Genomic DNA, 26,205 nt, shown 5'->3' with positions numbered 1-26,205 from the left:
GCTGCCACCCAGCGTTGATGATGAGTATTACACATGCTTTAAATGTAGTGTTGCAGCTGGCTCTCAAATCCTCCCTTGTAATAAGGCCTCAATAACACACTCCTTCATTACGTTATTCTGTTTTGCTTTATGTACTATGACTTTATCGACTATTTTAAAGTGCTCTACACAACATGTACATTTTTATGGATGAAGAAAATGTTTTAGTCAACATGTGACATACATTATTGCCAACCATTTTTGGTAACATTATGACTTACACATTTATTTTAGTTACAGTAACAACTTTTACGCCTATATTCTTGTCTCATTTATCTTCACATAACACCATAGAAAAAAGTATTGATTTTTACAGATAACCCATCAGTATCTGTGTGTTTATGAGCCCTTGGACTAACATGAGGGAAGTCGGGGTCAGCCGTCAAAGGGAAACCTTGGCTTATTGTGTGTGATTTTCTGACAATGTAACTTGTGAATACATATTAAAGAATAGCTAGAAAGCACATTTACCAGTTCCCATACAGAAAACAAACAAGCAAAAGATATTTTACCCAACACACCCTCGAAGGAAAACGAATAAATGATTTCATTATGCCATGTCAACTGCCGTTAATCGTAAACCACAATAACAGCAGCATAAACAAGATAAGAGATCCAGAACATATTATATAATTTGCTATATGCAACTATTATTCTGGCTGAGAGCAGATTTTAACATATTCTAGTTTTCCTCTCAGTATTGGTTTGGTCATAATCTGATGTGTTAAGTGGTTACCTTCGATAAATAATAATAATAATAATGTCTGTGGAATTGTGTTTACATGAAAAATGAACGTTGGGACAAAGTTCAACAGATTACAGTCAAGGACAACGTGAATTTATGGCCGCATTACATTAAACTGTGCCACTCCCACACGGGATTAAAGCGTCCTCGTTTAGCTGCACGTCTGCCTTCTCTGCTTTAGAAAGCAACGCAGGCCTTTTATCCCGCTCGAGCTTTTCCAAAATCTTCCACTTTTCTTGAAAAAGAAACGAGACGTGCGATTACATTTTCCATTAAATCAAAAGTAGTTTATTTAACTTTGCCTTCTCTGTATAACTTTATTATAATAAGACACTTCTCTGCTTGTACATTGCTCCCTTGAACTAAAAATGGCAACATTTGTTTGTGGGAATGTAAGTTGGGGTAGACAAAACTTAGATACATACCAATATACATACATGTGTGTATATTACGGCTCCATTAATAAAACCATAAACGCTAAAAACAGTTTGAACCACTCCAGGTACCTTGGTAATGCTGGAAACATAGTACAATCTTTGAGTATTTTCTTTTCTGGAATACACTACTTTTGTTTTCTTTTAACATGGGTACATAAAATAATGCACACATCAACGTTAAAGAGTTAAAGGAGGGATGAAGGACTCTTTGAGCCAGTGTTAAGTGTACAGCTATCAATGTATAAACCAGTAACAGGCAAGGCAAGCTGCACCCAAGGGTGTGTGTTCATGCTTAGAAGTCAGTGGAAAAACAAAATAAGTCCAACTTCATGTGCCTGCTTAAGAATGTATGCTTAAATCACACAAAAGACAAAACTGGTGAAGTCCTCCACTGCATGTTCTTCATTTGGATGATGAACGTATACACACAGCTGAATGCATATATGTGGATGTATTTAAGAAACAGTAGAATTGTCTTAATAATATTGGTTAAATCAAGTGTGGGCAAACAAGGCAGAAAGTGCTTGCCATTCATGTTAACCCTCTGGTCCCCCACCCCATCCCCAGTTATTACACAGACACCAGAAAACACACACACACACACATACATACACACAAACACGCACGCACACAGGTACACAAATCATCGAATGCCCTACTCACAACATCCCAGAGACGATCTTCAAACTGTTGTCAGTAAACAAACAAACCCCAACTTACAGCAGTGACAGAATTGATGCAGATGTATAAATCGATTTAGTTCACACTGGATGTTGTCTCCAGTCATTTTTTTTTCTTTCTCCAAGCTGTGTGCCATTTTATGTCCTTTCATGTATGATACAGACTATGTTTAACGAGTGTAATCCTACATCAATCCAACAGGTCCTCAACACTTCAGGCCCGGCATTATTTGCTGCCAACGAAATCTTGGAAACCGCGTGCGCACTGTAGAAGGTGACTCGCGTGACGCCTCGTCACCCTTTCAGCTTTGTCCTGAATTCGACTAGCATGGGCTACTGGTGGCCACCGTGTGCTGCAAACAGCCATCCCGAGAACACACACTTTGAAAAATACTTCCTCAGACAAGGAGCTCTTGGTAGTAGTCCATCTTGGTGTGAGGAGTCTCCACAAGAGCACAGAGAGAGAGGGGGAGGGTGTAATAGTACAATACTCAGCCTAGCTCTGTACTCTGGGCCCAGACAGAGTACCTGTCCTGTTGCATGTAATTACATGAAATTTGCCTTAAACATAAACACACGCGCGCGCACACACACACAAAAAAAACAGCAACCATGGATTTTTGTTATACTACAAGGAGTGCTTCTTAGAACATATTCGTTTAACTACTTGAAATATAAACAATTTTATCAAAGTCAAACATTTTTTTTCCTTTATCTTTCCATCATGACCTACATTTTCGTTCTCTAAAAATGGAAGTCGCTGAGGAAACAATGGTTGTTAAAATAAAACCATCAACCTACTAATACAGTCTTCATAAGGTAAACAAAACTCGTGAGTGAGAGAGAGTAAAACTACTGTACTTGGGATAAATCTGAATTTGTATACAGAGTTTCCATTGATAAAAGGGGGATGCTATGATGACGCTGTAAAGCCTTTATTTCCTAAAAAGGACCGAGTAAAAGCTCATGAAATGTCAAAGCAGGTCTACAACTCAGTGGGTGGAGGTGGGGGTGGGGGGGTGGGGGGCGAAGAGAGAAAAGAAAAAAAAAAAAAATCACACCCTTTATCTGAACAAGCAGCAGAAACATTGATATTAAAGACAAGTCAATGTAGGAGAGCACGGAGCAGTAGTACTTCAAATGGGTCATATCACAGTAATCAGACACATACTCTGCAAGAGACCAAACCAAAAAGCAAGCTGAGGAAGGAACTGGGTAACGTAATAAAAAGGTATACTAATGACCTGCTTTTTAGGAGGGGTGGGGAGGGGGGAGATAAACATACACCCAACATTTCCCAGAGGTTGAAATTGAACTGATCCAGGGAGCAAAAAAAAAAACAAAAAAAACAACAAAAAACAAAAAAAGAAGAAAGAAAGACAAGGAGAAACAAAACATCTTATGTTACACTGTTCTCATTAAAAGATGAAGTTGCACTGTTTCCCTTTGTGAGGGAAGTAATGCAGTACTGCACTACTGAATACCACCCAAGGCCAAAGTGTGGTAGAAATATACACCATAAATATAAAAATTAGCCCAATCCAAGCATATTTGCCAATTGAATCTCACATTTTCATTTTTACACTCACACGACTGCATGCGTTGCATGTGTTTGTAAAGATGTCATATTTGTGCTTGTATATGCAAGTGTGTGGAGCTCTGTGTGAATGTCTTCTGTCAAGACCACATGCACCTCCATTGCAGAACCACATGCTTGTCAAATCCAACTGGGGTGAGATTCTCGAGGGAAGGTAAAAGGGGGGAGGGGAGCGTAAATGAGCAGAGAGCGAGATGGAACAAACGCAGAAATTTACAATAACGGACGGTAAATAGCAGACTGATGTGAAGACGTAACCTTGGTGAGGGCGGGGGAAAAAACTGAATTGAATACCATCTCCATATACTGTACAATACACTAATATGTTTAGGGATGCCAACAGAAGCCATGAAATCAAAAACGGGTTAAGATGTAAGAGGGTGGTTTTAATGTGGGTGGGGTTTATTTGAAATGTTTAGAAATATTCAATCACTTCCTATTTTTTGGGGAGGGCCAGTTGCTACGTTTCTCCCCGCGGTTGCTGCCTCCGTTGCCGGGCCCGCCGGAGCCGCCACCAGGCGGGCCCCGCGGACCTCTTCCTCCACCTCCACCTCCTCCAGCGTTGACCCTGCGGTTCTGTCGCTCCATGCCAGGACGTTGGCTGGAGAAGCTTCTCTTATTAGCTGAGGGCTCTTTTCCTGTCATCTCGCGCTCGACCACACCTCCGGTGCCCCCTCCCCCCCTTCCCAGGTGGTGGGGATGGTGAGAAGAATAAGACTTCCCTCCTCCTCCTCCTTCCCTGTCTCTGAACTCTGTGAAGTCGCTGCTCTCAGAGGCAGTCTCCCACTCCTCATTGGCCTGGTCTGAGTTCTGGTTGGTGAAGTCAGGGGACTTTGCTCCGTGGCTGTGGTGGTGCTGAGGATGAGTCGGCCCAGCGTTTCCCTGGTTGTAGTGGTGATGGTGGTGGCTGTTTGCATTGCTAAGATGCCCGCCACTGCTGTTATTGTTGGTTGTCACTGTGGTGTTGTGGTTAGCATTCTGGCCACTGCCTGTCATGGGAGCAGAGATGGGGGTTCCGTTACTCTCTTGAACTGAATTTAGCGAAGGAGTGGAAGGCCTTCCTCCCCCAATGACCCCAACTCCTCCATTGATGCGTGCAGCATTCTCACGCTCCTTCAGTCTCCGGAAGCGGGGTGGTTTGTCCTGCTGATGCTGGGAACGCCCGTGGCGGCGACGTCTAGGAGGTCGCTCAAATCCACCGGGGGGGAAGCCACGGCTGGCGGGAAGAGGGAGTGCATTTGGCCCTCCAGAGTTTGATGTAGGGTTGGTTGAAGCTTGCTGAGTCAAAATTCCTCCGTTTTCAGTGGAACCTAGAGTGGCAGGAGCTGCAGCAGGCAAGGACGGCTGGGGGGCATTGGACCCCTGACTTTGAGCTTGACTTGTCTCAGCGATTTTGTCTTTCTTCTCTCCTCCATTTCCTCCCCTGCCTGAGTCTTTGGGCCCAGACGTTTGTGGTGGGCCTTGCTGCTTTCGGCCCGAGGCTGATGACTTAGAGGGTCCACCGTGAGAGGCTGAGTTGGGTCCAACCCGGTGTCCACCAGGTGCTCCTCCAACATTGCCACTACCCCTGTAGATGTTTCCTCCTCCACTACCTCCACCCCTGCCCCTCCTAGAAGGCACACCCCTGGGGGTGAAGACACGGGCCTGGGAACCTCTGGGAGGTGCAGACGACATGGTACCGCCGCCACTGGTGTTGGCATGCTCAGGGCCATTCTTCGTGCTGGGTTTCTGGCTGTCATCCTTGTCTGAATGACCAAGGTCACTTGCCCCACTCTCACTGCCAGTCTCTGAATCTCTCTCCCGCCTTCTTTTGGGAATTTCCTCATACTCTGAACCCTCACTGCGGGTTTCACTTCGGTTCCTGGCTCTGGCTGGGTTATGCTGAGACCGATCTTGACCATGCCTGCCACCGGCCCCCTCACCTTTGGAATCATGGTGGTGGCCACTGGCAACAGATGATCGGTAGTCTCTGCCACTCCTGCCCCCCATTCTGCCCCGACTGCCACCACTAGGACCAGCAGTGGCTGTGTAAGTGCCACGGTAACCACGGCCACGCCCAAAGAACTCTCCTCCTCGTCCACGACTGGCTCTGCCGCCTTTAGCAGGGACTCCATGGTGGTGGGAGGTGCTGCCTCCCCTCTCGAAGGAGCGATCTCTGTCCCTCCTAGAGGACCCTGAAAATCCTGAAGAAGTGTTGTCTACATCTTTGGGCCCTCTACCGGACCCTCCCCCACCTCCTCCTGAGGATCTTTCTTTTCCTCCAGTCCTGGGTTTGGTTGTCTGTGCTGTCTCATCTTTAGACGGAGCCGATGTGTTCTGGGAGATGGAGGAGGCATCCTGTTTCATGGAGGCAGGCTGGCCACCATCTTGCTCTTTATCTTTCCCTACACTTGTTTTTTCTCCTCCATCCACTTCTCCATCTCTCTTCATTTCCTTCAGCACTGGCTTTTTAATGGGGCCAGCCCTTTTGTTGGCATTGCTGCCTCCTGTCTGGTTGGAGGGCTTGTGGTCTGATGCAGCGTTGGAGGAGTCCTCTCCTCCACGGGACTGGTTTCCACCTCCTGCATTATTGGCTCTCCTGCCATGAGAGGACCCTCCACCCGTGCTGCTGCTGCCAGGCCGTGGGCCCCACTGAGTCTCCGTCTTGTGTTCCCGTCCCCCTCTTTGGTTTGATTTAGGATGTGGATGCTGCTGCTGCTGAGGTTGAGCATGACTGCCATGTTGAGAGGGAGGAGGGCTAGCGGTCATAGAGGAATGGGGGAGGTATGACGGGCCTGTTTTCTCCTGTTTCACATGGCTGCTACTGCCACTGCTGCCATTGTTTCCTCTATCCCCAAGACTGTACCCGATACCAGATTCACCCTCTCTGTGGGATGGGTGATGATGCTGGGCAACTTTGACATTCCCATCGTCCCTAGCAGAAGAGGAGGAGGAGGAAGAGCAGGAAGAGGAGAGGGAAGGTTGGTGGATTGGGGGAGAAGAGTCTGTCTTCTTAGCAGGAGCCTCAACAACCCTGTCACGATTGTTTTCTGGCTTATGGGGGTGGAGAGGGAAGTGAGCCTGCTGAGGATGGTGGCCGTGATGGTGGTGGAGATGAGAGTTGCTCTCAACAGGGGGGACATCAGCTCGACCGTTGCGATCGTAGTGTGGGTGTGGGGTTCCCCATATCTGGCCCTGCTGAGATCCTCGGGGAGGACCTTCATCCTGGTGGGCGAAGCTGTGCGGCTGGTTTCCCCTCTCAGCCGCCCTCTGCTGCTGTTGGTGGGGAAGCATCCTTGCACCCTGGTCAGGGAAGTTGCTGTAGTTGCCCCGTCCACTCATGAAGTGCTGAGGGTGGTGGCTGCCACCCTGGACTCCAATTTGAGTGCCAACTGGAGGTGGAGTCTGATTGGATGTTCCAGAACTGGAGCCGGGCTGCTGAATGGGCCCCAATCCACCCTCTCGAATGCGATGTGGAGGAGTGTCGCTCCTAAGATAAGATGAAAAAAAATTTAAATGCATAAAAAAGGTAAAACAAAACAATATCATAAACAGATACTGCACAGAATGCAGTTCAATTAAATACTACCTCATAACTCTGATTTCTGTACATTCAATGGTTGTTATAGCAAACACTTTGAGGCAACTTCCCAGCTTAATTATGAAGTTATGTCATCTAAGGCATCTAAGAAATGTTTTTTATTCACCTTGAACATGTTAAACTTAAATCTCTCCCAGACCACACTGTGCATCCTTACCTGGGTCCTTTGGACCCATCATCATCCTCTAATGCCTGCTTCTGCCTGAGCGGGGATGCCAGTCCACGGCCCTCCCCTCCACCAGGGAATACCTCTGGCCCCCAGGTCAGCTTAGGATCCATAGGGGGGGTCCCACGGTGAGGGTGCCCTGGATGCTGTTGCTGCCTGTCAAAGGGGTCTGAACCAGATCCTCCAGAATCAGATCGCTCACGCCCAATAAGTCCTGTGGAGATGAAGATTTATTTTATTTATTAATTTTATTTAAATATTAAATCATTTTTAAAATATTAAAATAATTTTTTTTATGATTAGAGGTTTGAGCTCACAGATATCATCACATGGACTCACCTGAGGGGTGCATGCCAGCTGGATAGTAGTCCATTGGTGGAGGGCGGCCCTGCATCATGCGAGGGTCCATGTAGGGCATCATCATCCAGCGAGGGTCGAAATTCATTGGCAAGGGTGGGGGTCGAACCATACTGCCAGGCTGATACAGGGGTCCACCCTGCTTGGGTCCAGGCCCAGATTGGGGTGTTGAACCTGGTGAAGGACCTTGTGGAGCCTGGGGCTGGGGGGACAACTGGCTTTGTGATGCCTGGCTGTGCTGCTGCTGCTGCTGCTGTTGTTGCTGTTGCCACTGCTGCTGCTGCTTCAGCAGCTGCTCCTAAAGAGACATAAATGTGAAACATAAAACAGGGAATTCGGGATGTTTAAGAAGAGACATCAGACACTTCTTTAAAGGCATGCTAGTAGTAGTAACCAAAGCAATAGCTCCCTCTGGAAAATGTAGGGGTTATTTCTGTATGCAACAAACATTCAAGCAATAGTTGTACTATTGCTAGATGACAAACAAATCCTAACCTGCTGCTGCCTCTGGAATCGAGGCGGAAGAGACTTCTGGTACTTTGAGTATCCCTGGCCAGGAGGGCCACCAGCTTGCCGACCTGTTCCCCCTCCGATATTCTCAATCTTCACTGGGTCAACTCCTCGTTCACCTCCACTTCCTGAGCGAATGTGAGGACTGCCCATGGCCTCTTCCTTAATTTCTCCTGGTAAAGGTACATCCAGTGTGGGCTGCTGTGGCTGTGACACAGTTGGCTGGGGACACTGTTGGGCATCTGAACCAAAAGAGTAGGTCGCAGAGTTGAATCGGGGGCCATAATCAGATACAGCCATATTAACACACATCAGAAAACAAAAACATATGTCAGTGATCCAAATGACTCAGAACCGCAATTACTGGTCATGTGTATCTGAGAAACTCACCTGCACTGGAGTCATAGCTGCTGTTGCTGCTGGCTCGCTGTCGGTCACTGACTCCAGGACTGGGACCCGGCTGCACAGCCAGCACTGGAGGCTCCTCAGGATCCACGCAGGGGGATGGAGGCTGGCTGATGTTGGGGGAGGAGGCCGAAACAGATGGACTAGGGCTGCCTGCTGTGGCAGCTGCAGAGTTTCCATCAAGACTGGGAGTTTTACTGCTGGAACCACCTCCACCTCCTATGCTGCTGCCCTGTTGTTGCTGCTGCTTCTCATCCAGTCTCTTTAGCTTCTCTGCGCAGGCTGCGCGTCTCTCCTCCTCCATCCTACGCTCTTCCTCCTCACGTCGGCGACGGGCTCGTTCCACAGCAGCAGAGATCTCGGTGGAGGACTGCTTCCTGCGCTGACGCCAAGTCTCATCCTCATCATCTCCCTGGGCCCCGTGGACAAGCAGACCCGACTGAGGAGGAGGAGGAGGAGGAGGAGTAGGGCCTCCTGTTCCTTGCTGATGCTGGGTGGCAGCAGGTTTCCCTGGGACTAGAGAGGCTCCCTGGTTGTGGGACCGATCCTAAACAGTCAGAAAATATACAACACTCTTTTATCCAGTTTTCAAGTCTCTAAATGACATCACTGAAATCTCGTTGAGAAAAAAGCTTTAAGGAAAAAAAATTACATCAACTGTAATAAAACTCAAGAGGCAAACGGCGAACTTAAAACTGAAGATGACTTATCCATAAGATCTGTGAGCGGTGGATGAGATAATGACACAAATGATTTGTCTATGAAGCCCTATACAGATGGCTACCTGTCGGTAAAAGGAGTAAGGCCCTTGTCCGAGGAGCGGCCCAGGTGGGGGGGAGGGCTGCTCCCGGGGACCACCCAATCCAGGCCTGCGCCCCTGTATACAGGCAGACAGTTAGCCATGCTCCACCACAATAATCTATACTGACAAAAACACTCACAGACCAACACGTCTGCCCACAAATAAATCCTAAAGTAACAGTACGCACAAATCGTCCTTGTGTGGTGAATTTGACTTAACGTCTTTTCACTGCTCCAGCATGGCTAATCTGGCCAGCACCTGGCTGCTGCTGTACAGCATCCCTACCTGATAGTTGGATGGTGCGCCCTGGCCCCCCCAGCCACTGCCTCCCTCCTCGGCCCATCCTGGCTTGCTGGAGGGGGGTTGGGGGCCATTGTCAGCATTAGAGGAAGGGGTGTGACGTGATTCTCCGCCACTGTCCGAGGCTCGAGAGCGAGCGGTTGCAGGTGGGGCATCCTGGGACCTCTGCTGCTCACTGAGGACCAGAGAAACACACAAGTTTTTAAAACAAATTATAGTATAATTTGTACAGTATAGTCAGATTTTAAGCTCCAGAACTACACTGTCATAAGTAAGAAGTATAAGAAGCCCGTGCATAAGAAGTTACCACACACTGACCGTAATGTCACATACCATGAGTCATTGTTGTTTTCGGTTTTCTCCTCATCCCCTTCTTCATCTCCTTCATCGTCACTGAACTTCAGCTTGGCAGAGTAGTCAATCTCGTCATGAGCCCCTGTTAAAAAAAAACAAAAAACAGGAAATTATAAGAACCATGTTTGTACTTAACATTATGTATACTACATTATATATTATTCATCATCCTTCCCTGAGCTAACTGTAGTGACTGGAACACTGCAACTTTGCTTGGATCAGCAGGAAATATGATATGCAGAAACATCTGCAAGGTTACAAAGATCAATCTTGGCCACTACCACCTGCTCAATCATTTACCAGCATATGAATCAAAATGCAACACCGCAAGATACCTTAAATGTCAAAACAGAATAGAACTGGACACGCCCATTTACCACAAAAAACATGAAAGCATCTGAAGTGCTAATTCACTATAGCTATGCTTTGAATTAAGCGAAAATGTTTAAATATGAGAGAATGTGGTCTTCTTATTTCTTCTTAAGTGTACATCAAATGTAATTAAAAATTTCTGGCATATAACTAAATACTTAAAATTTTTTATAAATACTTAAAATCATTTTTATATTCTTCTACACAGACAGATTTGATTTCCAAGGCTTTATCAGTTTCTGTTTATTTCTGAACCACCATTCACTGTACATTTGCATCTGGTTCAATATCAGGACAACCCCATTTATGTGTTAGTTGTACATTATTGAGTAAGCATTTTTTTTTTTACCTGCCCACCCCTCATCTCCATCATGGTCAAGCTCATCTAGCTCCTTTAAGTCATCCTGCTTTAGGATAGAGGGCCGCTTTACAATCTCTCCACCTGCATCACGTGAACTGCCCTGAGGCCTGTTATCAGGACCACCTTGCCCACGAGAGAACCTGAAAAAGGGGAGGAGGTTCTTTATAAGTGATACGTTGAAGATACAAAAACCAAAAAAAAAAAAAAGTGGCGCCAGAAGGCAGGACAGCAGATTCGGTTTGAAATTTAGTGTAATTTTGAGTGATAAAGAATGAATTGTTTTTCCAAATGAAAAGGACCTGAGCAATAAACTGTCATAAAGTAAGACAAAACAAGCTTTACATCTTATTTTGGCAAGGAACATACCTTGGAGCGGACCCTTCCCCAGGTGCCGGGTACCTGTAGGGTACCTGAGGGCCATAGGGGGCCGGGAAAGGCAGATAGGGAGGAAACATCTGAAAAAACAAACAAACAAAACAGTTTCAATTTTTCATCAGGCTCAGGTCAGCTTCACAGAGCATTCGGGTGCACCTTGTAAACTCAGAAATCTATACTTGAAAGATTACAGATGTTTTTTAAAACAGTAAGTTTACATTATTTTCCTTTGCTGAAATAGATAGGCCTGCAACTATTATTATTTCCCTGTCCTTTCACTACAGCATTTTTAATAATTAGATATCAGAATAATTTCTACATCTGCAGATTTTAAAAATGCTGATCATCAAATCAAATGATCAACACCTATAAGTGGCCAGTAAAAACTACGATTGGCTGGTGGATTATTTTATTTACCACTCAGTTTAGCCGGTCAAAAGTCAAAAAGTTAATTTCAGACACTGATTGCAAAGCAGCAATGTAGCTATAGAAAACACCGAAAGCACATCCCACAAATACAATAATGCTTGCCTGAAATCAAACAGAGAAAAACTTACGAAGGGAGGCATGATCCCTCGGTACTGGGGGAACCCAGGCCCCACAGGGGGTTGGGGCAGGGGCAAGGCGGGGCTGCCTGAGGGAGGGTTTCTAGGTGGCACATGGGACTGAGAGTTCGGCGGGGGGACCCCAGCTGCCCCATCCATCACCAGAGCCCCACCAGTGCCACCCTCCGCTGCCCCCTCCCCAGACAGGGTGGGTGCCAGTGCTCGGCCCCCACCATCCCGCCAACTTGTAACGTCTGAAGACAGTGAACACAAGAGAGGACACAACGGTCAGTATGATTTATGAGCTTTAAAAGAATGAGACCAGAGTTTCCATTATCTGGAAAAACCCCTTTTGAAGTCTGACACATTTTACATACATTCAACACATTTTTTTCAATAATATACAAAGTCAATGCAAATTGTATTTGCAGGAGTTGAAAATATTCAACTTGAGGCAAAAATTCCCTTTGCTTTCTGTGAATATAAGCACAGCATTAACTGCGTTAAAGGAGAAAGATATTTGATTGTTGGGTCTCACTCCCAGGTTATGGAATACCAGTGCTTATTTTGGTGATGCACAGTATCAGCTGTCTCTGTGACTTTTTTTTTTTTTAACAGCTTAAGTCCAACTGGATTTTCCCTTTTTGTCTGGAACATTAAAATATTCCGGAACACATGCACCACCACTGAGGAAATGACTCGTTGGTCATTTCTCAAAGATTAAGTGGGCATCACTCACTCTGGGGGCGGAGGCTTGGTCCGGGCCCATACCACTGATCTGCAGTGCCCTGTTCTCTGCCAGCTTTGTCCTGGTCGCCAGCCGCCTGCAGGGTGGGAAATTCCTCGCGAGAGAATGGCGACGGTTGGTTTGATCCCTTTCCACCTGCAAAAAGAGAAGACAAAGGGTGAATGTTATTTTTCCCTGAAAGTAGCATGTGTGTAAGGATACGCTTATTCCAGAGAAATGTATCAGAAATACATGAGAAGGCAGACTCACCATCCCCTTGTGTTCCATGTGTAACACTGGCCTGTGCCCAGGACCTTGCCCCTACGGCCTGGGTTGAAGCTGGGGCCAGAGCCTGGCAAAGAGACAGACACCAACTGATATGTCAACTATTGCTGCTATAAATCTCCATGAACATTATTAACCAAGAGTAGGTGTTCGCATGTTACTGTGACTGTTTGTACCTCTGAAGCTGGCGGGGTTCTCGGGCGGGTCGGTGCAGGCATCGGTGAAGCCACAGGCTGCTGCGATTCCGGCTGCGGTGCCGACAATGCATCGGTACTGGGGGGTAGTTACAAACAGGACAGATATTAGACAAGACTACACAGTGTCAACAGTTCTACCCAATGTAGTAACAGAGAATTTTAACAAATAAAAGTCTAAAAGTGGGGTCACAGATTGGCTGCAACAGAGGGGTTACTTACCTCTTTGGGTCTGCTTGTTCCTGTTTGCTTGCCCATCCTGTGCCGTCTTTGGGAACGAGCGAGACGTTGGGATCGTTGCCTTTATTCTCCGCCTTCAGACTGGGCAGGTTGGCAGGGGGTGGCATACGCCGTGCGGAGGCAACTTTACCAAGAGACTGCAGGCCATGGCGGGGGGGAACTGATATGGGAGGGGGGAAGTAATTAGCACAGATGGACCACTGAAACATGAAACCAATTAAATCTGCTAGGTGCATGGTGGAGCCTGATGACAAGGATGGTGCATGCTGCTTACTTTGCTGGATACACAATTAGGATGCTGAACAACAGACTAGTTTGGTAGTTTCAGTCTGATAATGCTGACGAATTTTTTTTTTTTAAATGCAAATATTATTAAAAATCTCTAGCTACCCCACTTCAACTACAGTTTATGAAGGGGTATTATGATACGGATGTTCACAGAAGCATGGAAAAGGCTTCCGATTCTGAAAAGTGAAGCTTTGCTGAATATCAATCCCTCATTTGTTTCCCTGAAACCACAGCAGTGGATTGCTTCACTATGTAGGCGGGGGATGTCTGTAGTTTGGAAATGGGGACAGCTGCTTAGACTTAGCGGGGAGCTTCTGAATAAAACATAGACTGGGGACACAGCACAGAAGTCAAACAGTGTCCACAAGTAAGCCTCTGTCTCAGGTCAGGCTCAGTGGTTCTGAGGCTCAGCTGACATACCAAGGCTTGAGAGCTGGTCAACCTCCAGGTCATGCATTATTTCTTTTTATATACCTACAGTTGTGACACATCCTCACAGAAGATGTTTTTTCCTCTCTGAGACAAGTGCATATGCCCGTAAATAAGAGTATTAAATGTTCCTGAGCCCTGAATAATATTAATAGTATCAGATGCAACATGGTACACCGTTCCGGTATTGTAAATCAGCAACAAAGGAACTGGAGAAACAGAAGGCTAATACATCAAAGTTGCAGTACTTGGTGTCATGGGGCAACAAAATACAGGCAGGCACTTTTAATCACAACACCAACGGGCAAATCCAACTATGACATAGCAGATTCTCTAGGTTAGATCTGATCAATTACAAAATAACTGTTAAAACCTCAGTCACAGTACGAAACCATGTGGCAGAATTTGAAAACGAATACCCTGGGTAGAGAGACAAGAAAGACAATGTGACAATGACAGCTTGGACATGACAGAACCATCATACTCACCAACAGGCTTTTGTGTTTCAAGGCTCTTTCCTTTGTATGTATCAAACAGGTTGAGAGACGCATACTTGGTTTTGCCTTCCTTCCCCTTTGCAGTTTGCCCAGAGCGCTCTGACATTGCGCTGTCCGCTCATTGAGTATGGTGAGCCCTGAGACTGGAAGAGAAAGAGGGAGGCAGACAGAGAGAGAAAGAGAGAGAGAGAGAGAGAGAGTGAGAGTGAGAGAGAGAGAGAGAAAGTAAGTAAAACTGTTCATTATACAAGCATGCATTCTAAACAACTAGCAAAACAGTCTCACAAATCAAAACATCCAGGACACATGCACTGGGTGTGTGTTATATAAAAGCAATGACAACATAGAAAATATGTTTCCCATAGAAACAACAATATCACAACACAGGCAGCTCTGTGAAACATGACATATCACAATATAAACATGATACAAACCATGTTTCCCCACACACCATGATGTGTGGGAGGAAACATAAGGGGCAATACAATTTTTAACAGAAGACAGACAGATAGATAGATAGATAGATACTTTATTGATCCCGAGGGAAATTCAAAGCTATGCAGGTTTCAGGTTTAATCAGCGCTCAAATAAGTATTCAAGGGAAGGAGATATTCACTAGTCTCAAAACCGGTGCACATCAAAACCAGGAAGGGAGTCTTTCTGTATTGCACACACAAATCCAGTCCTGTGAACAAAGGGCTATGAAGAGCATGAGCCCAACCTGCTGCGCTCGCAACTGCTCAACACTTGCTCTCTAGACAAGTTGACTTTTGAGATTTTGGAGGCTGGGACAGTGGCTGATGTTTCCCCTCCTGTCCTTGAGTGTCATTAAATTCATAATTACAATGATTAGCAGTACATCAGTAAATAGTGACCGCAGGATGAACAGTTTGTGCCATGTCAAACAAACAATATGAGGATTCTGTCCCAAAATAACAAAGTCATGTTGCCAAAGAAAGATCTACTGGACTATAGCATAATAAAAGACATCTTCACTTGAATGTCCTTCGGGATCAATAAAGTATCTATCTAGCTCACATTTCTGACCAACCAAAACCCAACTGCAGTATACAAGTATGTGTGAATTCTTTTTGACCATGTACATTTTCCAGAAGATATGTATTTTTATACCTATAAAAATATGTTGTATGGCATGCCAGTAGGGCTGCAACTAACGATTACTTGCATTATCGATTAATCTGCCAGTACAGCACATTTTTATTATTTACACCCCAGAAATTAAAGTGTCAATTCCACAATAATGATTAAGCATGTTAAACTGAAATAAACAAATCAAAACAGAGTGGTTCTGTTAGTGCCAGTGAACATTTTTGTATTTAGGGGTGAGCTGTTGCTCCACACACACCCATTATTTATCTCACCGACGTTGTTTGCGCTGTTTACCGTACTTACTGCTATACCATCCTGATGGCACAATTCTCACTGGCACATGACAAAAACTTGTTCCAACACCCAATAAATTCAGGTTCTTCCACAGAGATGGAAAAGTGCTTTAAGTACTGGGATAGCTCAGGAATGTTTTTTAAGAAGTATTCTTAGAACAAATTTTAGCTAGGTTAGATTCTGCATTATTCCAGTCTAAGTACAGTTTAATGTGAGCAGACTAAGTACAGTGCACGAATAAACACCTCATCGCAGGAAGCACTGTACAAAAGGAGGGAAAAGGTGAACCATGGTTTCTATGACAACACATTATAAATGATATTCTTCTATGCCTTGCCTTGAGACAGAGCTGCCTCCATGGCAACTTCCAGGCCTTTAGCTTGAACTCGTTTTACTGCACATCAATAAAACACACTGCACTGACATCTGTCCAATTCAGAATGATTTGGCCGTATCCAGCAGGTTAAACTGCTGCCCACACTCCACCCAAGTCCCATTAGGAACAATTACTGGGAGCAGATGATTCTCTTAGATTATTATGCTACAAGAAGCATTAGTCATTCCATTCACTCGCTTTGAATGAAGTGGTGAAAGGATGTGAGCCTGTCCAAATGGTCCATAACCAGAAAAACAAAGACTTCAAGAGGTTACTCTTCAGCAACTGAAAAGTGAAATAATTAAACCGAATCACCAGTCATGACAGCTCCAGCTGTCTACCTGAATGAAACAAAACTCCTCCCCGCAATGCGATGGACAACAGATTCAAACAGGGACGCTTAAAACTTAACGCTTAAAAAACTATGAAGGCCACTGGATTCTTCTGCGAACTGATAACCCTTACGATGGCAAAACGCACAACGTCTGCAGCACACACATCCCTGAAGAAAACAAATACACAAAACAACAAGCGGTTTCGTACAATCACTACAGGGGAGCAGCAGCACTGCACAGTGCCTCAGCAGCCAGATGAGATTAGAAAATTAGGTCGTGGGATGGCTGGTCAACTACATGTTGTATGGGGATTAACGGGGGCCAACAGCTACACTACCAAGCCATAACTGCAGCAACGTATAACGTTACCACAAAGGGGCCTTGAAAAGCTAAGGCTAACGATAAGCACTAACCACATATCGCTAGTTACTTTAACACCTCTGAGCAAAATCAGCTGGCAGTTGCGACATGAGAAAACACAATCGGCGTTAAATAAAGAAAAAAATCACAAACTGCTCAGGCTACCGGAAAGATTTCTTTATTGCAGTGCTAACGTTAGCTGGCTAACACAGGGCCTCAGTGTTCGCGTTGGGAGGGGGACTGCGTTGATGTTTCATAATGCATTTTCAACACCTTGCGGTAACATTAGCTTATTGCTCTTCGACTGTGAGGTGCTACGTTTTGAATCACACACAGACATCGCGACTGAATGTTCTCACCACACAATCATTCTTGTCAGCCGTTCGTAGGAGCCACAGGACAACGAAGAAATAAAGATTTTATTTAGAGAACAAAACAAAATGGCGGTGAAGACAGGCCCGGTGCATATTAACGTTAACATAGACCGGTTCTTTAAGCTAACTGTTAATGTTAGCTCCAACGATGCTAACTTACCATCATACTGCTAATATTTAAAAGACGCTAACAGGAAAAGTAGCGTTTCACGTTTTAAAAATATCCGTTATAACCAATGCCACTTTATCGTAAACTGACAACGAATTAGCTAAAGCTACTCGACAAACTGTATTTTATGCCAACAACCTGTGCTAACGTTTATCCACTGAACAGACGTGCAGTCTTAGATCTTTAGCAACCAAACGTCATCCCATATTCAAACAACGGGCTAACTTTACAGCTAATATAATTAGAAAATAAATATATGTGTGGTTATTCACAAACTATGACATGTAATAATTTGATATGACAAACGCTAGCTAAACACTTAGCCAAGCTACGCTAACAAGCTCGACATCTAACATTAGTTAGCAATAACAACCAAGCCACTGTATCTTTCCGAAAAATAAGACTGCCTCTCCACAAAACATCTTCTCGGGAAAGCTAACTCTGCGTCCAGAAATAATTGTGATAATTTACGACTAATAAAATGACATTTACTGCTGTTTGCATAAAAAATGCAGAATTTTCCGGCCACTGACCTGCTCTTGTCCCGACTTGTCTCGAGGTTGTATCGCAGAATGAGGTTAGCTATGCTATCGCGTAGCTTTCTAGCAAGTGACCCAGCTAGCTAGGCAACGTTATTCTCCTACATAAGGTCTTTGCAGTAGCTAGATCGCACTAACTTATAAATGAGTGGCACTATAAAGATAAAAAAGGTATTCGGCTTACTTGCACTCCTTTTTCTTTTATCCCAAAAATAAACGAAAAGGGGGAAAGAAAATTGTAACACTGGACTCGATCCGTCACCTACAGAGCCGTCAACGGCTACTGGGTAATTTTGTGAGATGGAAGCCGCTTGGGACCTCTACGGTAATGAAAAACATGCGACTCTTTATTTTAAAAAACGCTATTCTGCTCACGTACAATTTGAAATAGACGTTACTAAAATAATTTCCTTTCCTTTATGGACTGAGTATTGAGTAAATACGTGTAGGCAGTTTTTACTTAAAATGTAAATTGGTCACTGTCTTTGGCATACTAGCCAGGGTCAAGCTTGTTGACTGTTAAAAGTTTATTTGACGTTATATTGAGCAAGCAAAGAAACAGCACTCAGTTAATGTATCTACGAAATAAACTGCATGAGGGTATCTCATATGTCACACATATGGCATAATTAATTTATTTTGTGTCTTGACCCAAAGTTAACTGTGAAATTGAAAATGTTGCCTCACTTTTATCCAAACTGCCTGGTCTATCATATAGAAACATATGTAAACACACACACATTCTAAATATAATATCAAAAGTAATGCAGTGTAAAATTAAAAATTAAAAAAAGATAATTTCATAGAAGACCCTACCGTATATATATAATTAATAAAGCTATATCCGTGACACATGCAGGAAAAAGACACTGGTAGGGTGAAATTAATATCAAGTCAGTGCAGATTAATGAATTTCAGATATTTTATCTTTAACCCTGGTGTAAGCCCGTCCCTTCTGTTGTGTTGTAAGCACTGATATAAAGCACTTGTAAAAGAGGTATTCATCAGAAACAGTGGCGGAGATGGTTTCTTTGTCTAAATCATAAGTGCTTAATTATTAGAAATCATTTATTTATTCTACAGATTATCTATCAGATAATGTCCTGCAGGAAAACAATGCAACCCTATGTACAATACTGATAATATGGGGTATGTATGGTCTCTTGATTTCAAAATAAAATATTCAAATCTGAGCAGAGTGGAATTCAAGACTTATTACAAAATAGTACTCACAGTACATTCTGCAAAAGTACAAAAGAGGAAACATTTAATATATTACCTTTTCACTCTCAGATTCAATCTCTCACTCGCTCTCTCTCTCTCTCTCTCACACACACACACACACTCTCACTTGCAACCATTTTCTTAAAACCATTCGATTGGAAATAGCATTTAAGTGCAGTCTCATAAGAAAAGGCTATTAACATTACATTTACATTTTACATAATTTCTGGTTTTACAAAGGCAAAACCATTTTCTGTCCCCATGTGTTCACGGCACACTCAGATCTCAAAAGGCAAAAAAAAAAAAAAAAAAATGTACAGGAAAGATTTGACAGTAGGCCATTTCAGTGTGAAATTCTGACAAATATCTGAGCAAATAGGAATCATTTCACTCCAGCACCAAGTATACAGTGAATATCCTATTCTGTGAGGTGAATTAGCAATAAGTTATCGGTGTCAGAGGTGCTTAAAATCTATAGCGTATTAATATCATATTCATTTGATAAGACTCTGTCAACATAGGTGAAAGTCATTGGTCTGAGACTGTGAAACGTAAATATTGTATCATCATCACTTCCTGTAAAACTGACACTTGGTGTCCGCTTCAAAACAGATAATATTTAGATGAATGTGTGATTTAAGTTGCTTGGAAACGACGCAGTTATCGTCTCCAAACTGCTGGCTTTACTTCATGTTGTTTAGGAACAAGGAAAATATTGTGGCTGTGGCTTTTTTTTTTTTTTTTTTTTTTAGCAACATCTGATAAATACCCAAACACAGATACTTGGACATGAGACTTGGGACTTCATCAGCTGTGGGAATTTCAGTGAAGAGAAAGATAAAATCAGGGAAAAAAAGTATTTAAATCAGTTCATCACAGGCTGAACATAAACTGTTGCTAGCACTCCTATTTTCCCATATTTAATAACATAAAGTGAGTTTAGAAAGTCTCTTATTGCCGTCCTGAGAATGTTGTGGTAGTAATCAACACCTTTGTGTTTCCCTTTTCCCTCCAACGTGCGATTCTGGGAGACAAACATAGGATGAAATCAAAACAGTCATGCTCAGAAATTTTCTCTGAGACTAACAACAAAAACAAGTTGTTTTCATGCATCATACCTCATGTTTAGCTGTTCTCCGGCTCAGTTCCCTGTCATGCACCCTACCGGCCACCGTACAGGTGAATCTTGACAAAGGAGATGGTCTCGTAATAGTCCTTTTGTCCCTTCTCATAGATGACGAAGATGTACTTCCGGTCCTCTGGAGAACCACTGTTTAGTGATGTCATGGAGGAGTAGCCGCTTGGCCCTGCCCATATCTGGACAGCTTTATTGTCCCAAGATGTGCCATGGGTCACCGACCAGCGCAGGGTCAGGTTAATTCCTGTTGGGGACGAAAAAGTTAGTCTGCTCAGGCATTTACTGAACAGTACAGTAAATTGACTGAAGTTACATTAAAGATTAAAGATTAAAGTGACATATTTTGTCATTGGAGGGAACTCACTCCAACGAAATTTGTGCTCTGCATTTAACCCACCCAAGTGACGTGCACACACACACAGCAAACCCGGGGCAGTGGGCGACCGCGTGCAGCGCCCGGGGAGCAGTGGGGGTTAGGTACCTTGCTCAAGGGTACCTCAGCCATGGACACCGGGACGGTGATTAAGTACAGTTTTGAGGTACTGTTGTTGTATTTGTACAACGAATAGTTTTACTTTTGATACACTTTGGCAGGAGAAGAGATTGTGACTCTTAGCATGAGTGGTTCTTACTGTGTTGTTCATTGGCGGGGTTGGTGAAGTAGAGCACTCCGTCTTTCTGCAGAACTCCAGCTGCCACTACAGGATCCACCAGCGTGTAGTCAAAGTACAGATCATCTATGGGCAGGGACAATCCACCATCACTGCTGCGTGCCACCACACGACACCTGCAGTGGTAGTTGTTCTGGTTCCGCACGTTGATGATGATGCTACCATCTGGCATCTCAACCGGCTGCAGAGAGGGAGGGAAAAGTGTTTTAAAGTGTGTCAAAAGGAGTGATGGTAAACTTGAATTTGATGAATTATGATGCCTTGGCATCACTGTTGCAAAGGCATCATAATTGCCAGGGGTTTTAAAATATACATTTTCACAGCTCTATTTTTTGGCCACTAGAGGGCAGAAGAACTGCATACAAAACTGACAAATAACTGAGAAATAAGTTGCTTCGGCTAACATATTGTCCATTCACACATTCAGCAGACACAATGCATCATCACCATTTAGCATGAGGTTTCATATTAAACAAAGACATCTGCGTCATTGTTAATACAGAACATATGCACAACTGAAGCTATAACGAGAAGACACAAAAAATGAGAATAAAATAATAAATGAAAATGAGTGAATATGAATGTGAATATGAATATGATGCACTTATTGTTGAAACGTCTCCAATGTGGGAGCAGACCGTAGCACCTGCTAGGGCATGAGCAATGGAAAAAGTGCTTTTCAGTCACAGCAATGTTTTTCCTCACAGCACTGCAGACGGCTGACGAGCATATGACTGGACTATCTTGATGTTGAGGACTTTGTGTTTTAAGAGACATTTTGATCATTTCCTTTTATCATGCAAAGTTATAGCCAACTACAGTGTCCAATTTTTCATCCTGGTACCAGCAGGCTACAGCTGGGAGAAATTCTCGACACATTTTTTACAAAAGGCAGCAAACGCACTTGGCACTCATCAGGGTTGAAGTCCTGTGGTCTCTTCTTCTGGTTGTAGGGGATGCTTTTCAACGCAGCACCGTTGTACCAGTTACGGCCGTGGTCATCGCTCAGGATGCAGAAAACTCCATCTCCCTCCAACGTACCGTGACCACACACCACCAACCTCCCCTTGGCTGGGGCGTAGTGCTTCTGTAGTGCAAAGACACACACAAAAAAAAGATGTGAACTCAGCTGTGGAGAGCAGAAACGACATCTTTTTTTCCCCTATATTTTCAATATCTGTATATGAGTGAGGACCTGTAAGTAAAAACAAAAGACAGACACATCTGCTATGGAAAAAGATAATATATAATTCTTAAAATTAGTGCCAGCTACAAGGACATCAATATCTCATCAAACAAACCATAATAATCATCCAGAATGGCTCATCTGCTGCAATCTAGTATATGGTTTTGGAGTCCTACAACCTGGCATGGGCTTCTGCAGACATAAAAGCTTGTAATAGCTGTACAGATGCTCGGCTCAGAGTGTGGATGAGGGATAATCAACTACTTAGCACAATTACAACTACCGGCGGATTATATAATGGCTCTGTGGCTGCAGACATTTCAAATGCACCACTGTCAGATTTCAGTGCTGTCAACGCACTCGTTTAAATGGGCCCCGAAATAAAGCAGCACATCCAATTCATTCCACCAGTATGATGCAATTTAACAAGGCTGTTTGGACAAACACAATAACAGGTGTTTGCATTTAGCAGGTTTAACAGGATTAATAATAAAAACAAAGCCGAGCTCATTATTATTTAAACATTAAATTAAACAATTAAATACCAACATATCACACCAAAGGATGACTTAGAGTGAGGGGAGGGAACTACACAGAATTGATTTTACAGATAAAAGACCAACTGATTTAACTTGTATAATGTAAATATCTATGATTTCAAGCACTTTTTTGAATTATGCACCAGTATCATACATATACTGTACATCAGTATCAATATATCTGTGATGAGTCAATATCAGACAATCAGACAGACTCTACAATATCATTAAACACCATTGGAAACACTCCTCTGACTACAGCTTATCTACTTCTTCCTTCACTGTGTAGTTTCAACCTGTGACTGCTGTTGGATGCAGTTTGCCTGAGGTCGGCATATTTTATGACATCTTTTAAGACCAATTGAACCTACAATATACTGTCAGTCAAGACTATTTTTGGTCTCTGGGCCTCAAAAAATGACCAAATCTGACTTCTCTCTCTCTGATCTCTCTGACAAACACTTCTCCACTTTAGTCTGTAGCTGTGGTTCTGTCAGTCTCAATCAATTACATGCGTTTTTCTGCATCAAACGTTACATAAACTGTTGTACCAAAACAGCTATATTAAGTGGTGGAAACTAACTAACTAGTTTTCACTTCTTAATTTGGTCACCATAATGTAGTACTTTCCATGTACAAAATACACTTCCTCTTACAAAAAAAAATTAACTAATTTAAAAACACATTTGTTCATCAGGATCAGTCAAATTCAAACACAAAGTGACATGTAAAACTTCCCACAGCATAATTACTCAAAGGTGTATGAATTAAGATCTTTGCGACCTTGTAAGAAAAGATAATCATAACGTACCTGCAGGGAGCAGACAACATTTTGTGACCCGCCTTTATTTTAAAACCACAACGATTACTGCCTTTAAAATCTCACTTCTGCAATCACCGCCAGTATGTGATGTAAATGACTAACCTGTAGCTTGTGATCACAGTAAAACAAATGTGACATGAACGCAGCATAAAGGTCAGTAAGCTTAAACTGTATCTCACCTGGATTCCAAAGCCTGGCCCAGGAGCGAAGGTTTTGACCCCAAGCTGGACTGAGAGGTTTCTGGGTGGGCTCCAGCTGAGGCCGTCATCCCTGCTCTCCACCATCATGGTGCTGGACGGCTGGCAGAGGTAGAGGTGGAAGCACATGGAGTAGATCAGAATCACTGATCCTGCTTCCTCGTCCACCACCACCGAGCCCAAGTTCAGGCCATCTGCCTGCGTCCCGTCATCGACGATAAAGCTGGTCGGGGACCAGGTGGCTCCTGGAGGGGGGGAGGAACAGGAGGTGGTTACTGGACCAGATTACACCGTTTTGGTTATTCAACTTTCCACCATAACATCTCACAGCATCACGTTCTCTCTGGTTTTCAACCTAAAATTCTTTTGACTTTTATAGGGGGGCAGGGGATATTATGTGAAAGCTGTGAACCGGAAAGTTAACTTGACATGCAGCTCAGCACAATGGGTCAAGTTTAGTTTCTAGTCACAGATGTGTAATTAACAACACGTTTTGGTTAGGCACTCATTTAAATTTGAAAGTTTTTAGAGTGCATAAATAAAAATCAAACACTCTCTTAGTGCGTGAGCGAGTGCAGTGCAGGCTGTGTGTTTTCTGTGTGTCTCAAGTTGTTTATGATTGCACAACTGTCTGATGGTCGTCCTGCCTTTGTCTGTGGACCGCCGCAGAGCGATGAACTTTGCCCCGATGTCACTGGACGACGACTTCCTGGCCTCTGCAAAAGCCAGCAGGCTTCCTTTGGGTGTGAAGGTGAGCAGCGGGATCCTGTAGGTGTCCACCTCCCCCTGGGCTCCGCTCACCCACAGCAGCTGCTCCTCATACAGCAGAGGGTCAATCTGGACAGCAAAGACAAAAAAGGGTAGAAGTGGGAGTGGATGAGAAGACAGAGACGCTGACTAAAGGGAAAAAGAAAGAGCTTAACTGATGATATCTGTTTAAGGTGTCATGTTACAGAGGATGATCATATTTCAGGAAGTATATCTCAATTACAGGACTGCAAAAGCTTATTTATATAGCTTATCTCTCTCTATATATATGTGTGTGTATACATATGATGGCATGTAATGGCTGGAAAAAATACCAAACATGTCAAGCAAAAACTCAAAATGAAATCAATCTGAATGAACACGTGTGACTTTTCGGCTAAAACGTCAACTTCAGCTTCAGCTTTATGCGCAGCTACAGCAGAGCTACTGAGCTGTGCTGTAAAGTACGCCTTAAGACCCTCTGATGGACGTCAACTGTACCTGGTCGGGGCTGATGGTACAAACACAGGAAGACCACACGGCGGAAAAAAGCAAAGACACCGCAGCGAGCCGCCGGCCTCTTGGCTCCATGTTAGATTCACGTCGTGAAACTTTCTTCTTTATCCCGACAGCGTTGGCATCAATGTACAGACACGAGCTTCAAAATCAATCGATATACAACAAAAAAACAACAGAGACGTGAGAGTAAACGCTCTCCTTAGCTCATGTACTGCTACACTGCCGTCTCCAAACTTCGGTACGTAGCTAACAGGTCATATGACCAGGGTGGGCGGTCACATGACTAGCGTCATACACCAAAATAAAAGATTACCTTTTACAAAGTAGTTCATAGTACTGAATATTTTTTTTTTAAATAATACACATACAATAAAATAATGTAATCGTATTTTGTCTTTTATTTCTATTTTATGCCATTTTCTTTAGGATATTATTTTTTTTTAAAAAAAGAAGCTATACCCTTTTTTAAATGTTTCCTCAAGTTCGTGTCCTTTGCATTAATGTGAACTTTAGGGGCTCTTTACACAACGTTATGACATAGAAAACGGAAGGGTATTTTGGTTAATAAAGTTTTGACAAAAAAAAATCTGCATTCGGCATCCGTAACAATCGAAATTTATTTATGATTCGCTTATTATTTAATTAATATTTTTTATGTTTTTAATCACTTATAATTATCAGCTATTTCATATAATCTGGAACGATTCTTTACTTAACATAAGACTGTTGTGCGAGCACTTACTACCTGTATCCACAAGGGGGCAAACTTTTCTAAAAACAAAACACACCAGTCACACACAGTAATATAAACCCTGTCTAATTTAACAGTATTATGGTGCAGTTTTCTAAGCGATGAGTCACTTCAAATTTAGCCTCAATGGTTTCAAATTAAGGAACATTTTCACTGAAAGCTCCATCACGAGATTTTGAATGAACTGCATTGTGTATTTTAAAGAACCTGATGTTAAGGTTGAGTTTAAAATACCAACATTATGTACTGGTTTGCACTACCTCTGCACAGTCACGAGGCACTGTCACTGTACGCTGTATATACAGTACATATATGAGTAAAAGGTTATGGTCCTACTCTCGCCATTAGCTCTATTCCATTCTATTTTCCATTTGTTTATCAATTGGCCTTATTTTACTGTGTTTTTTTGTCTTTCTTTCATGTGATTGCCCTTTAGGATTAATAATGTATCAGTCGTATGGATGTCTAAGTTTCCATCCAATGAGCAAAAATGTGTATAAATTTATATCACTAATAATATAAGTGAGTAAGTATAAATAAGTAAGTAAGTATAAAGTATAAATTCAAA

The 26,205-nt window shown here is 43.4% G+C and overlaps 2 protein-coding genes across 4 annotated transcripts; both read right to left on the bottom strand.

The window, feature by feature from the left end:
- Positions 1-1,049: 1,049 nt before the first annotated feature.
- Positions 1,050-18,177, bottom strand: prrc2a (proline-rich coiled-coil 2A). Of its 3 annotated transcripts, none has more exons than XM_046416904.1 (17): positions 18,027-18,177; positions 14,277-14,428; positions 13,054-13,231; positions 12,814-12,910; positions 12,623-12,704; positions 12,365-12,508; positions 11,638-11,879; positions 11,072-11,160; positions 10,694-10,845; positions 9,952-10,054; positions 9,604-9,793; positions 9,301-9,393; positions 8,502-9,063; positions 8,097-8,353; positions 7,584-7,899; positions 7,236-7,458; positions 1,050-6,967 (listed from the first exon to the last, which is right to left on the bottom strand). In XM_046416904.1, exons 2-17 carry the CDS (start codon positions 14,389-14,391, stop codon positions 3,928-3,930), a joined length of 5,883 nt encoding a protein of 1,960 aa, XP_046272860.1. In that variant the 5' UTR covers positions 14,392-14,428; positions 18,027-18,177; the 3' UTR covers positions 1,050-3,927. The 3 variants fall into 3 exon arrangements, with proteins under 3 accessions (XP_046272860.1, XP_046272859.1, XP_046272861.1); XM_046416903.1 differs by having other exon boundaries at positions 17,837-18,151; XM_046416905.1 differs by lacking the exon at positions 9,301-9,393 and having other exon boundaries at positions 17,837-18,151.
- Positions 18,178-18,895: 718 nt separating this feature from the next.
- Positions 18,896-25,152, bottom strand: neu1 (neuraminidase 1). Its single transcript, XM_046416906.1, has 7 exons — positions 24,869-25,152; positions 24,268-24,457; positions 23,603-23,865; positions 21,780-21,962; positions 20,837-21,056; positions 20,185-20,448; positions 18,896-20,090 (listed from the first exon to the last, which is right to left on the bottom strand). The coding sequence occupies exons 1-6, from the start codon at positions 24,956-24,958 to the stop codon at positions 20,228-20,230; spliced, it is 1,167 nt and encodes a 388-aa protein (XP_046272862.1). The 5' UTR covers positions 24,959-25,152; the 3' UTR covers positions 18,896-20,090; positions 20,185-20,227.
- Positions 25,153-26,205: the final 1,053 nt, after the last annotated feature.

This window comes from Scatophagus argus, chromosome 17, assembly GCF_020382885.2.
Source record: "Scatophagus argus isolate fScaArg1 chromosome 17, fScaArg1.pri, whole genome shotgun sequence".
Classification (NCBI taxonomy): Eukaryota; Metazoa; Chordata; class Actinopteri; family Scatophagidae; genus Scatophagus; species Scatophagus argus.
This window is presented reverse-complemented; position numbering and strand designations above follow the sequence as displayed.

What these genes read in the sequence shown, in the direction of transcription:
- prrc2a (XM_046416904.1), bottom strand. Translation starts at nt 14,391, where the DNA reads ATGTCAGAGCGCTCTGGGCAAACTGCAAAGGGGAAGGAAGGCAAAACC. An exon ending in CTTACTCCTTTTACCGACAG is followed by an intron (nt 9,064 to 9,300) that starts GTAGCCATCTGT and finishes CTGACTGTTTAG; the next exon opens with GATCGGTCCCACAACCAGGG. An exon ending in GATTCCAGAGGCAGCAGCAG is followed by an intron (nt 7,900 to 8,096) that starts GTTAGGATTTGT and finishes ATGTCTCTTTAG; the next exon opens with GAGCAGCTGCTGAAGCAGCA.
- neu1 (XM_046416906.1), bottom strand. Translation starts at nt 24,958, where the DNA reads ATGGAGCCAAGAGGCCGGCGGCTCGCTGCGGTGTCTTTGCTTTTTTCC. An exon ending in GGCCAGGCTTTGGAATCCAG is followed by an intron (nt 21,963 to 23,602) that starts GTGAGATACAGT and finishes TTTGCACTACAG; the next exon opens with AAGCACTACGCCCCAGCCAA. An exon ending in CCCCGCCAATGAACAACACA is followed by an intron (nt 20,449 to 20,836) that starts GTAAGAACCACT and finishes CGTCCCCAACAG; the next exon opens with GAATTAACCTGACCCTGCGC.